At 35.9% G+C, this 12,888-nt stretch overlaps 1 protein-coding gene across 3 annotated transcripts in view; it reads right to left on the reverse strand.

Annotated features, from left to right (window-relative positions):
• Positions 1-8,910: 8,910 nt before the first annotated feature.
• The window catches only part of LOC108736001 (pancreatic triacylglycerol lipase-like), an 8,831-nt gene continuing 4,853 nt past the window's right edge, over positions 8,911-12,888 (reverse strand). For all 3 annotated transcript variants that reach the window (XM_018468249.2, XM_025976460.1, XM_025976459.1), the window contains exons 2-4: positions 11,956-12,406; positions 9,755-10,171; positions 8,911-9,248 (exon numbers count right to left, since the gene is read on the reverse strand). In XM_018468249.2, the coding sequence (XP_018323751.1) occupies positions 9,191-9,248; positions 9,755-10,171; positions 11,956-12,341 (861 nt within the window). In that variant the 5' untranslated portion in view covers positions 12,342-12,406 and the 3' untranslated portion in view covers positions 8,911-9,190. The remainder of the gene's footprint in view (positions 9,249-9,754; positions 10,172-11,955; positions 12,407-12,888) is intronic.

Here is a 12,888-nt window from a genome sequence, read left to right on the forward strand (position 1 = left end):
GTACTCTGGATTAGGAAAGGGCGTTTGTGGAATAGAGAGCTATCTTTGTTAACGTATCTTGACCTTCTTAAATACTAAAAGATAAAGAGTAATTTAAAGGAAGTTTTAAACATCTGAAAAAAGATCAAACGGAAATTTTTTGCTGCTATTAACAAGAAGAAATAGTAAATAAGATAAATACTAATGAAAGGGATAAACCACTTTAAAATTAGAGTTGGGATGAAGCTCAATACAAGCAGACCCAGTAATGCATGAGTCAACGAAAATTGCAACAACGAATTGAATACCTACACCGATTCATTTTACCAATAAAAGATAGACGTCGAGATCAATCCGTAAAATTGGATTGCAGTTAAAATAATTTCGTTTAACACGGTGCATAAATGATAGTCTGAATAGCATTCTTTCAACTTTTTGAGTTTCACTTGGAATGGGATGTTTGGTGTTGTGTTATTTTGTATATTACTGTACATATTTCTTAAGTAGTCTTTCTGAATATTTTATTTTATTAGGTCTATAGTGTAGGATAAATTCAAAGTAGTTGTTCAGTAAACATCTACTACCAACCATAAATTTATGATATTGGCGGAAATACCGAATTAATTGGGGTTCGGTATTTCACCGAAGACAAGACCAGTAAGGTCAGTTACCTACCCCAAAGATGCCTGTTTAGGGCGTGTCGCTTTCTTCAGTACCTATTATAAATACTAAAATTTGAAAACATGAAAGGCATTCGATTTATATCAATTCATATCCAACAATCAATTCGATTCATTCAATTCATATCCAACAATCAATTCAATTCATATCCAACTATCACTTCGATTCATATTCATCAATTCAACAATTCAAACAATTACCAATAAAACCCAATCTATGTACAACAACCAAATAAATTATACAATTTATTAATGCAAGTGTTTATAGATAGTGTAATATTAAATTAGTGTAAAGAAAAAACAATTAGTAAGGAGAATACAGTTCATTTCTTTCGAAGTGGTAATAACCAAAAGAAACGAAAGGCGGGATACCGCCACATCCGACATGGGATATGGTGTGAAGTAGTTTTTTTGATTGACCTGTTTAATATGACCTCAAAATCATGACGTGCTGATTTAGCCCGTCGTACATTTAATAAACTAGAAAAATTTAGTGTAACTTAAATTTGATTTTCCAGTTTGATTATAAGCGTAGATTTCTTCTGAACGCACATGAAAGCATCGAAATATACAAAAATAAAGAAAATTTAATGAACTCAGGCAGTGGAAATAAATATTAGATTGCACAATATCAAGTAAATTTCAAATTTGGTTCTTAACTAAGGGATGAAATGGAGAATAGATTAGGTTGCACATTCCGCTTTCCAGCATGGTTATTTTGAGGCATGTATTCAGGAAATTTAGAGTTAGTTTCTGTTGGTACCTATTGAACAACTGCATCAAACAGGTTTGCCGTTTTCCTATTGCTAAAGGCGATTTTACACTTCAAACCTTAAAACTATATTCTCATGGTACCGGCCAGAGTAAAAATAAAAAGAACTATAACACCACCGAATCGCCTCCAAATATCTGAAATGACTCAAATTACCACCGAAATAGGTCCTACAAGTAAGACGAAAATTTAATTTCTAAAATTATAGCCAAAATACTACCGTTTGAAACTCTAAAACAGTTCCAAACTATCACCACATTAAAAAAGAACCTAAAGAGCCCTTAAACAGCACCGCAACGTACCGTAAATAAAAGGTATTTTTTCGCATGTTTTATCGTGTTTTTATTTGAAAGAAGCGGTGTCGAGATCAAAGGCAAAGTGTCACGCTGAGGGTTGCTGATTTTTTGCCCAACAGCATTGTATTTTTTGTTTAGTCTAATTTATCTATAGTGGTGAAAAAATGAATAAGTTACATTTGGTATTTTTAGTTTTTTAGTCAGTAGTAAGAGTATCATGTAGTAGAATGGATGTCTTGTTTTTCCGTATTTTATAAATAGAAAAGTTAAAGCTCGTTTAACACCTTCATTGTTTTATTTTCAACAATTAATTTCTTTTGGACCCAGTTTCGCGATATAACACAGATAGAGCTTCATCCCGGTACAAAAGTCATGATTTGCCTGAATGATTTAACTCTAGCCCTATCGAAGGCTAATAAAAAGAAAAGTTCCATTGTCCGAAATATATTCTAAGTAATCGCATCGAAAGAAGACATTAAGCAGTTCTGAACCGAGATGAAATTTACGAAAGAACATTGAAATATTAGGACCGCTGTAATTGGTAAGTATAATTCAACTACTGTTCAGATTAATCAAGTTTTTTTACCATTGTTTTGTTTGATAAAAAATTATATAATTTAAGAATGAAGCGCGAAAGAGTTCAACATTATCACAAATAGAAAGATGCGGGAAATGCTGGATGAATAAGAAATAAAGGAATCATCAAAAAGCGAGAATGAAAAAAAAAAATCGAAACTCAACAAAACTAAGAAAGGGAAAATTAAGTTATGTAATGTATTGTATGTATAAGAAAAATTGTATGTAGTCTCTATGTATTTTTATTGTTTATTTATGTATCGTATTAAAGCAATTCCACCATCATCAACACCATCTCTAACAGTACCATCATCATCATCATCATCATCATAATTTTCAGTAGCACCATTACTATCACAAACAATGAATCCCAAAAGAAAAAAAAGTAAGTAAATATTAATATACAATTATATGTATTTATATTCGAATAACATTCCTCAATTTTTTTTTCATCATAGTGACTTCAACACCGTCATCATCCAGGACACAATTAAGTCATTACAACAATCACAATCACAAACAATATCAATATCATCACCAACACCAGTACCAATATCAACATCATCATGATCATTTTAATGATAATAATAATCATAATCAGAATGATGGTAATACTTTATCAATTTTAACATAATAAATGTGTAATTATTTATAAAATAGAAATAAAGTTTCTTAATTTTTTATTAAAATTAATGTAATATTCATTAGAATTTATTAATTACAGTATGAATATAAATTTCAGTATCCCTTTAGTGCTGTNGACCGAGCGGCATGGCCTAGAGGTCTAGACCATTGCTTAGCATTCGGGAGGACGCCGGTTCGATTCCGGGTCCGTCTGCCTTGGTCCAAGTTTTTCTGTGGTTTCCTTGGATCACTTAGGTAAATGCTGAGGCAGTAATATTCCACAGATAATCTTCCACTCTCTTCTGTCTTCATTTCGTCCGTCTCATCTTTCTCACCCGAACCACCACCCACCCATTCCCACGATTCCTGAAAGCAGGCTGAGGATGGCCTTCCGCCCTACCTTCCGGCATAGTCCGGAGGGACTATGCCCACCAGCATTACTGGCTGGTGGGAATGAAACACCCAAAAGTTTTTTTTTTTTGGTGGTATTTCAGTAGCTTTTTGGTCGTTTCGTACTAAATGCGGTGCTGTTTCACTGCTCATTTCGTAGACAATCGGCGGTTTTGTCCTGCAAACGGACCTTTTTCGGTCATATTTTGGAGAATTTTAGTTTGGTTGTAATTCGGTAGTGGAATTGAAAAGAATAATTTTTACTCGGGGGCCGGATAATTTCTACCTTTCGAATTTTCAAACCAAACAGCATCTTTTGCAAAATATTTCGTAGGCAAAATCACTGCGATATGGCTAACAAAGTGTTCTTTAATAATAATGCAGAAATCTCCCAACGGCTGATAAGTTTGACAAACACTGCCCTGGTCTTGATGGTAATAAATAGAACAATCTCAAAAGTATTGACCCATCGGACAGGTTACTAGCCGCACTATATAATGCTAAAGAGTAAGAGACACACCATCGTTACGAAAGAAGTCTAACACTATGCCAATATACAAAAAAGTGATCCCGAATGCACCAACAATTAGAGTCCGTTGGCACTTAGTAATACCATAGCAAAACTGTTCATAACTTTACTAGCTAACAGTCTCACAACATTCACTACAGAAGATATGAAGAGTGCCATAAACATAACTCCACCCTGAACGAGGTGCTAGATAATACCCAAGCGTAACACGTTGGCAAAATTTAAACGCTAAAAGAACATTCATCCCTCCCAGGCTTGACTTTATGCTAAGGGGAGCACATGTAGAAAAAACGCTGTTTATTAAAACTCATTAAATATTAAAAAGATGTGCAAAAATGGATGTTGCTCAACCAAAGTTCAAGTGCATAGATCCTATTCATCCCAGTTAGAGGGGATCGGGAGCTTACACTCCTCGGTGACCTAGCTGACTTACTAACCATAGCTCATGTTTTCAAACTTATCACCTGTCTCGACTCAGACATCACCGAATTGACTTGGAGCTCCTTGACTAAAACCGTCACCAGATGAATCAAATCATAACCCAACAGAAACGGCATGTGTCGTTACCTATCTGGAAAGATGGACAATGGTGTGGCGATTTGATAGTTTTTAAGAAGATAATTAATCTTTTAGAGTGAAGTATTGAGTGTGTGGTTGTATATATTTTTTGGTATGTCTATGAAAACTTTAGTACTTGTATTTGTGTGTTTGGAATTTCTGTATTGTTGTATTATTATTGTGTAAATAGTCTTTTCTTATAATTCTATTTCTATACTTACTCTATTCTATACCTACTCTATACCTATTCTTCAGCTAAACGACTATTTAATTGTCTACGTACTTTCCTATCATCCCTTTTAACAATTCAACTCTGTATACTAACTGCATGACGTCTATAATTCTTACTTTTCCTAATTGCAGTTTTATGGTCAGTTTCTTCGGTGATTTGGTGTCAAGCTTAACTTCTCAGTATTTCTTTTAGACTAAATTTCCAGATTTTACTAGTATCTTATTGGTTAACTAAAATCAGTTCTGACTTATCCTTCCTAATTTCAACTTCACCATTCTACATTCTTAATTCTAGTCCTCATTTTTCGTTCTTGTTTTATTAAAGTTTGTTATAGTTATTCCGCATTCTATTATTTAACCACCTCAACATCAGAACACACAACGAGACCAAAATGGGATGACCAACTTTTTCACAGAAAAAGTTTATGGTCGAGACCCGGAGATGTTGTTATACGCTGAAAACGAAAATCAGCATCTCATGGGCTGAAGACATAGTATCGAACAAGGTAGTCCCCAAATACAGAGGTCCTAAGGAAACTATTACCATTCCTCCGAGCGTCAGCTCCCAGACTGTCAAAAGACTAAGCATAGCACATAAGAATACTATATACCAAGCAATGGTCCAAGGGTGACAAAAGGTGTGGAGATTGTGGTTATGCTGAGGAAACTCTCCTGCATGTTGTGTGCTATTATGCAACTCAATCGGAAGCTTGGAAAAAAAGGCACAACAAATTAATAAGTACAACTATAAATAGAGGGACTATCAGAAGAACTCAGCGCTTTAAGATCAGACCTAGTTATCCGAAAAACAACAAAACGATAACCATCATTGACGTCACATCACCATTAAAGATGGAAGAAATGCTTTCGAGATGGTCAGGATGGGAAAAATCAGTCAATATCAACCAGTTGCTAAATTGCACACCAGTCAGGAACAAAATGTACGGCTGGATGCCTTCGTTATTGGTACTGTGGGAATATAAGATTTGAAAAACAGAGAAGTCCTGAAAATTCCGAACCGTCTAATGAGACGCCTCATAGTAGCGGACACCATTCGATCCAGAGATCAGGTGGCAAACATGAACAAAGGGGAAAAACTGAAAACCAAGAGATTGAGAAGCGATAACCATAGGGGACAAAAGCTACGATAATATTCCTTTCATTTTAATTTAATGAGTGACATATATTTTATTCCCTATAATACTCAGTAAGGTTATATACAATTTTTAATTTTTTAAATATACGTAAGTATATAACTTATCTCCTATGTACTTAACTCATTTTTTATAATTTCAGCTATAACAATTTTTTTAAGGTAATATTGTAGTCTTATATAACTAGCTGATTTAAAAGTACTGTCACGCAGTGAAATTTTAATGAAATTCAAAAAACCATTTCAGACCTTAAAACATATTTCAAAATTAATTAAATATTTCATAATTATAATGTTGCTATTCTTTTCAAATTCATAAAACGGACATCGAGTTCGTTCACTTTCAAAATAAGCGTATTCGGCATTACGCAACAACGAGGCGGCAAGTGAAAACAATTATCTATTTTACAAGCGGGATTTGACGTCAGTTCGATAGCTCTGGTCATTGGGAAAATTATTGAAGTCATCAATAAGGACTTCGTCGGTTTTTTTCATTAAATCAGCTAAACCGGAGAAACTTCTGGAGCCATTGAATGACCCATATTGAACTATGGACAAATAATCACTGCTTCATCAAAAAGTTTAGCGCGTGAACGGGGATCGATGGTCTGATCGCAATCAGTCGATTCCGGAGCGCGAAGGGATAAAGTCTACCCTTAAAAAGAGTAATAGGTGGCAAATTCTGAGTGTTGGTGACACTACCCCTGGGCGATGATGGTTGCGATGCTCCTAAAAATGTAAGTTTACCTCTTAGCTAGTTTTTGTGTATTGATTGATCTACATTGGGAGGAAGATCCTTTTTGTAAATGTTTTTATCCAGTTTTCTTTATCATTTTATATTTACATAATAAAGTTGTTATTGTTTTTAATACTTGCCTATCTTGTCATTTTAGTACCTGACCTCCAGTAACGCGAAATTAATCAATTTGCATTAAAATCAGGCAATTAAAATAAATAAATAACCAATTACCGATGTAACATAAATGGTGAGGACACCGTTACCAAATTGAGCGTGACAGTACAAATACGTAACTTGCCTCTCATGTCACTGATTTCTGTAATAATGCATAATTCTTTTTCTTGCTAATGTAACAATCTATATATCTATAAGTTAGTATAAGACTCAATTTTAATAAATTTAGATAACACATGTTTCTAAGTAACGATGATAACATGTGATATCATTAAAGTTTATAAGATTTACAGATGTATTTTGCATGCACGTAATCCTCTCCACTTTTTAATAAAATATATTTTCATCTTGATAACAAAATGTATCCCAGATTCATGGCGACAAAGCTGTCACATACCTTTCTACAAAAACAAAGGCGATAACGAACAGTGCGAAAACTATAGAGTTATCAAAGTAATAGCAGATACCCTGAAAATATGGGAACCAATCATTAATACTTGTTTATAATCTCCGAAATCTCCTCAAATCGGTTCGGTTTCAAGTCCTCCAGATCAACCATGGACGCAATATAAACCCTCAGATCTCGCAGTCATCGATCTGGAAGAACCTTTCGACCGCGTCCCTCGCAAGCTAGGGTGCAAGCCCTGCGTGTCCAAAACGTATCAGTTATACAGATACGAAAATAGTAGTACGAAATTCTGAAGCGTGGCAGGGCTGAACCCGGCGCTCCACACAAAATTAAGCGTCCTTCAGGGATCTGGTCATAGTTCGCTCCTATTTAACTTGTAACTAGTGATGGACTATCTTACCAGAAGCATACAATCATCACTGCCTTGAGTACTATACGTTGATGACAACGTACTCGTTGCTGAAACTGCAAAACATCTGTAGGAAACGTTCAATATATGAACAAAGTCCCTGGAAAAATATAACTTGCAAGTCAGCAAAAGTACCCTCAGCGAAAACACAGTAGCTGATACTGTCTGCATTGAAAAGGTTTAGATATCTCGGTTTTTTGCTCATGTCTCATGTCAACATAGACGCCAACGTATCGCATAGAATTACTACAGTGTGACGTAAATGTAGGTCAGTGGTGGGAGTTTTGCGTGACCACCGGATGCCTATAAAGCTCAGAGGCTCAGAGAGAAGTAAATAGTAACCGAGCGGCATGGCCTAGAAGTCTAGACCATTGCTTAGCATTCGGGAGGACGCCGGTTCGATTCCGGGTCCGTTTGCCTTGGTCCAAGTTTTTCTGTGGTTTCCTTGGATCACTTAGGCAAATGCTGAGGCAGTAATATTCCACAGATAATCTTTCATTCTCTTCTGTCTTCATTTCGTCCGTCTCATCTTTCTTACCCGAACCACCACCCACCCATTCCCACGATTCCTGAAAGCAGGCTGAAGAGGGCCTTCTGCCCTACCTTCCGGCGTAGTCCGGAGGGACTGCCCGCCCACCAGCATTACTGGCTGGTGGGAATGAAACACCCAAAAGTTTTTTTAGTAAATAGTACAGCAGTCCGACTGGTGCTACTATGCGGGTCTGAACATTGAAAATGACGCATGAACAGAAGGCGGGCGGGAGACGTGACTATACTCGATGAATTTCGGAATGAATATATATAGGGAAACATTAAAGTAATGCCTCGAGCGAACGGCATGACCTAGAGGTTTAGACCATTGCTTAACATTCGGGAGGACGCCGGTTCGGTTCCAGGTCCGTCCGCCTTGGTCTTTTTTGGTTTCCTTGGATCATTTAGGCTAATGCTGGTGCAGTAATATTCCACAGATAATCATTCATTCTCTTCTGTCTTCATTTCGTCCGTCTCATCTTTCTCAACCGAACCACGACCCACCCATTCCCACGATTCCTGAAAGAAGGCTGAGGAGAGCCTTTCGCACTACCTTCTGGCGTATTCCAGAGGGTTTGCCCGCCTAGCGGCATTAGTGGCTGGTGGGAATGAAATACCCAAAAGTTTAAAGTTTAGTCGTGCCTAAGACAGGCCTCAAGAATGCCCACTTGTCAGATCCATCAATCTAAGACAAAAATGACCTGGTGTGGAAAGTGAGGATACCCGATCCCAAATAAAGGGAACAACTTCAACTGTGTTTCTTTAGTTTTATATTAGATATACTGTTAAAACAGTACAATTTAGATCGAATTTGAACACCAGCTTCTCTTGATTGTAGGGAGGAATTAAAACTACAATACTAAATGCACAGGTCTTCTGTAACATTTATAAAGAATTTAAGATGGTATGACAATGACATTTACACTACTGTTTATGACCATAGGCTTTCAGGGCGCAATTGGAATAGGTGGAGGCATAAAAAAATATGAATATAACATTCAATAGTCCTTAAGACTGCAATATTGTAATTTAAACACTTAAAGCTACTCTTGTGGGACCCACGTTGATTAAACGGAACTATGTAAATATTGGTCCATATAAGGAGTTATGTACTTAATACTGTATTGTTTTAAACTGTAATTAGGATTGTGAATACGGTGATCCAAAATTGGTGTCCAAGTAATAATCTCCAGTGGCACTAAAATGCAAACAAGTATGTAAACGGTGAAGAGTTAAAATAATTCGAAGTGGTCTGTATTCTGTCGAAACTGACAGACGCGGATCGCGATTTCGATCTTTTTGGATCTCATCAGCGCGTCACAGGCAGCTCGACAGAACACAGACCAACCTTTACCTGTCTTAACAGCGCGTTTTAGAAAATACCACAAATAGCATGGTGAGCGCCATCTGTAGTACGATGCTACATTTTAGGATTACGTATGCTCCAACAAGGGCCATTTAAAAATATGGATATCTACTTGCTGAAACGAATCCCGGCGTAACTAACCTCAACGTGATAGGCACGTTACCATAATCGAATAAAATAATTGGGATTCGTTTCAGCAAGTAGATATCCAACAAGCGGACCTTGTTGGAGCATACGTAATCCTAAAATGTAGCATCGTACTACAGATGGCGTTTACCGCGCCATTTGTGGTATTTTCTAAAACGCACGGTTAAGAGAGTTATTTGTTGAATATTTACCTTGTATCAATATTTACACCCCCAAGTCTGCTCTGATCGTTCGACTGACATTGTCCAGAACGGAAGTTGCTATAGCTGTCACATTTCCAAGCGGTAAATCCTCCTGACCTGACTGATTCTGCAAACAATCTATAAGCTCTGCTATGAGCACAAAGACCAGTTGGTTCAATTGTACAACCAGGCTGATCTCTTCCACCATTAGGTCTGTAATCAGCAGTTCCAAGATTATCTTCAAAGCCCCATCTGCCACCGCAGGTGTGAATTGCATGAACAAATTGCGCATCAGAGGGGTCTAATCTGTTGTTCGTAATGTTATTAAGGTATAAAGGTCCTGCAGGATCCAAACCATATATTGCTAAAATGTTACCATTTGTAGCCGCACCGGCACATCCAGCTACATGAGCTCCAAAACTGTAACTGTAATTATATTGAAAAAAAGGATTGCATTAGACGGATTAGATTTGGGTTCAGGCGAATTGAGTATTAACTACTAATGATACTACCAACGTGAGTTACTTAAATAGATGCTGCAAACAATTGTAGTAGGTATTTCGTAAAAATAAATTCAAATGAAAAGAGTTAATACCATTAATTTGGTCGTTCAAAATTAATCTTAGTTTTTGAAGTGAAACTTCTTTACGCACGGTAGGGTAAGTTCGTTTCATGCGAGTTGCTATGTAACGAAATCATGTAACGGATGTCCCCGTCTACTCGGCCACGTAGTCGAGTTCATAGTGGGGATCGGTTGAGCCGTGAGCGCGCTTCAATGCAACGTTCGTTACAGGAAACTTCGGCATGTAAAGTGTAAAATTTAAATTCATAGTGTACCATTAAACCAATTCCTTAACCCTATCCCGATATGTTTCTGTGTTTGAAGAAGTTTCACTTCAGTAGCGTGTTGTATAATTACACGTATTATTTTTGAAGTGAAAACTTCTTTAGCGACGTTGGGCACTTTTGGCAGGGGAAAATGTTATGGGGTCGCGTCACCGACATGCTCACGACTGGTGCACGCGCAGCGGCCGTGTGCTGTAGGCGTTAGACGCTTTTTGGATGGGTGAAATCTCGTGCGTTCGCGTCAACGACGTGGTTGTAGCAGTATATCTGTAACTATACAGCTACGACGATCGATGCGGTTTTTACGCGATACTTAGATAAATTTCAATCAAACGTTTTCATTTCTTACTTTAGTTACCATAAGCCTATTGTATGTTTTTTTGGAACACAATGAAATAATTGAAAGTACAAAATGTCTAAGTATTGTTGAAATTAATGATGACAATGATGCAAACAATGTTAAAAATCAAGTACATTGAAATTTATGTAAATATTTGAATAATAAAAAACCATATAAACATGCATATAATTGTTGCTCGGAGTGTCAATAGATGTGAAAACCAGATTGATGTTGATAATTTTTATTCAAACATTGTGAAATTTCAAATTTTGATACTAAAAGTTCTAAGTTTTCACTTCTATCGGCAGTCCCTATAACTGCCAAATTTTTTTTAAATATGTTTAGTTGAAGTTTTTCTTACTGGGTGAATTTTTGCCATTTACTACATATGTGCAAAATTTCTACATTATCGTTAAAACAATGTCCTTCATAAGTAACAGGACTCGAAAAGGTTGAATTAGTTTTGTTTTTGATGAAACTGGTTTTATGCTGTAGCAGTCGTTTTTTTAGGACAAGATCGACAAGTTAGTTTATAAAATCCTGACATTTTTTATTATTTATTTTATCTTCATTTTTATCAGGGGTTTATAAACTAACTTGTGAGTGTTGCACTAATGTTTATATTGGAGAAACAGGTAGACGCTTTAAAAAGTGGCTATTGTAGCATAAAAGTAGTTCCATAAAAAACAAAACTGATTCAACCTTTGTCAATCATGTTATTTATGAAAGATATTGTTTTAATATTGGAATTTTAGCAAATAAAAGTCATAAACTGACCCTGTTTCAAGTAAGTAGATTGAAAAAACTAAGACGAATTTTGAACGACCAAGTTGAAGGTAAATTTTGAATTTATTATAACAACATACCATCCCAATTATTTGCAGCACCTGTTTAAGTAATTGACGCTGATATTGCCGTTAGTAATTAAATATGTATTTTCCTCAACTAAAGGTCGAAATCATTCAATTATTTTTATTTTAAGTACAATACATTTATATGTAAACGCCCAAAAATGTATTCTTACCCTACAATTGTGAATTTATCGGCGCCCAGTCTAAATTGGGTTTGCATGTCTGCAATAAACTGCCCCAAGTATTTTCCAATTGTGGGAACGTTAGCAAATGCAATTGGGTACAGTGTACGGGATACAGGACTCCAGTCCACCACGAATATATTAACATCAGTAACATCATTGTAGGCGGACTTTATAAGACTGTTAACAGTACTAGAGTAACTGCCTAGCCAACCATGAATCAAGAAAACATTATGCTTTGAAAAATTGTAATTGGATGATGGCGAAAGGGCACTAGCGTCCAGTGAATATATTTCAGGAGTTGAAGCATTGCTTTGAGTATAAAGGTAAAGGGTAATATCGGAAGGAGTGGCATATGATTCACGAGTTGGAGCCATGGGATCAATTATTTCAACCTCTCAATTTTCACCGTATATCGTCAATAATCTATCAGAGGCACTTACTGAAACAATATATATATATATATATATATAAACTATACTTCTTAAGTATTTCAATTCTACAGTGTTAGTCGATAAGGTAGAACGCTGGTAAAAGATAACATACAATAGAAGTAGGTGACTAAGCAGATTAGAATGTAACTATGATGCTTAGAGCAATGTTATTGGAGTTGTTCAAAACAATTTCTAATCTGTGAGAGACAAGATTGTAATCAATAAACATTTTTTCAGGTTTGTAATTTATCTGATAAGTCAGTTGTAAATAGTGTAAATAGCCTTATAATATAATAAATCTCATTTTCTCAGAGAAACGTTCCAGTTTGTTGTTATATTAATCTTGCCCAAGTTAATCATAATTAAACTACATATTGTATATATACAATGTACAATATACAGGGTGTCCCAGTTATAATAATTAAAAAAAAAAAACATGGCTTCCTGACACAAAATACAACAAAAAAGTATTATACAATTTTTTGTTGTA

This window comes from Agrilus planipennis, unplaced genomic scaffold, assembly GCF_000699045.2.
Source record: "Agrilus planipennis isolate EAB-ADULT unplaced genomic scaffold, Apla_2.0 scaffold75, whole genome shotgun sequence".
Classification (NCBI taxonomy): domain Eukaryota; kingdom Metazoa; phylum Arthropoda; class Insecta; order Coleoptera; family Buprestidae; genus Agrilus; species Agrilus planipennis.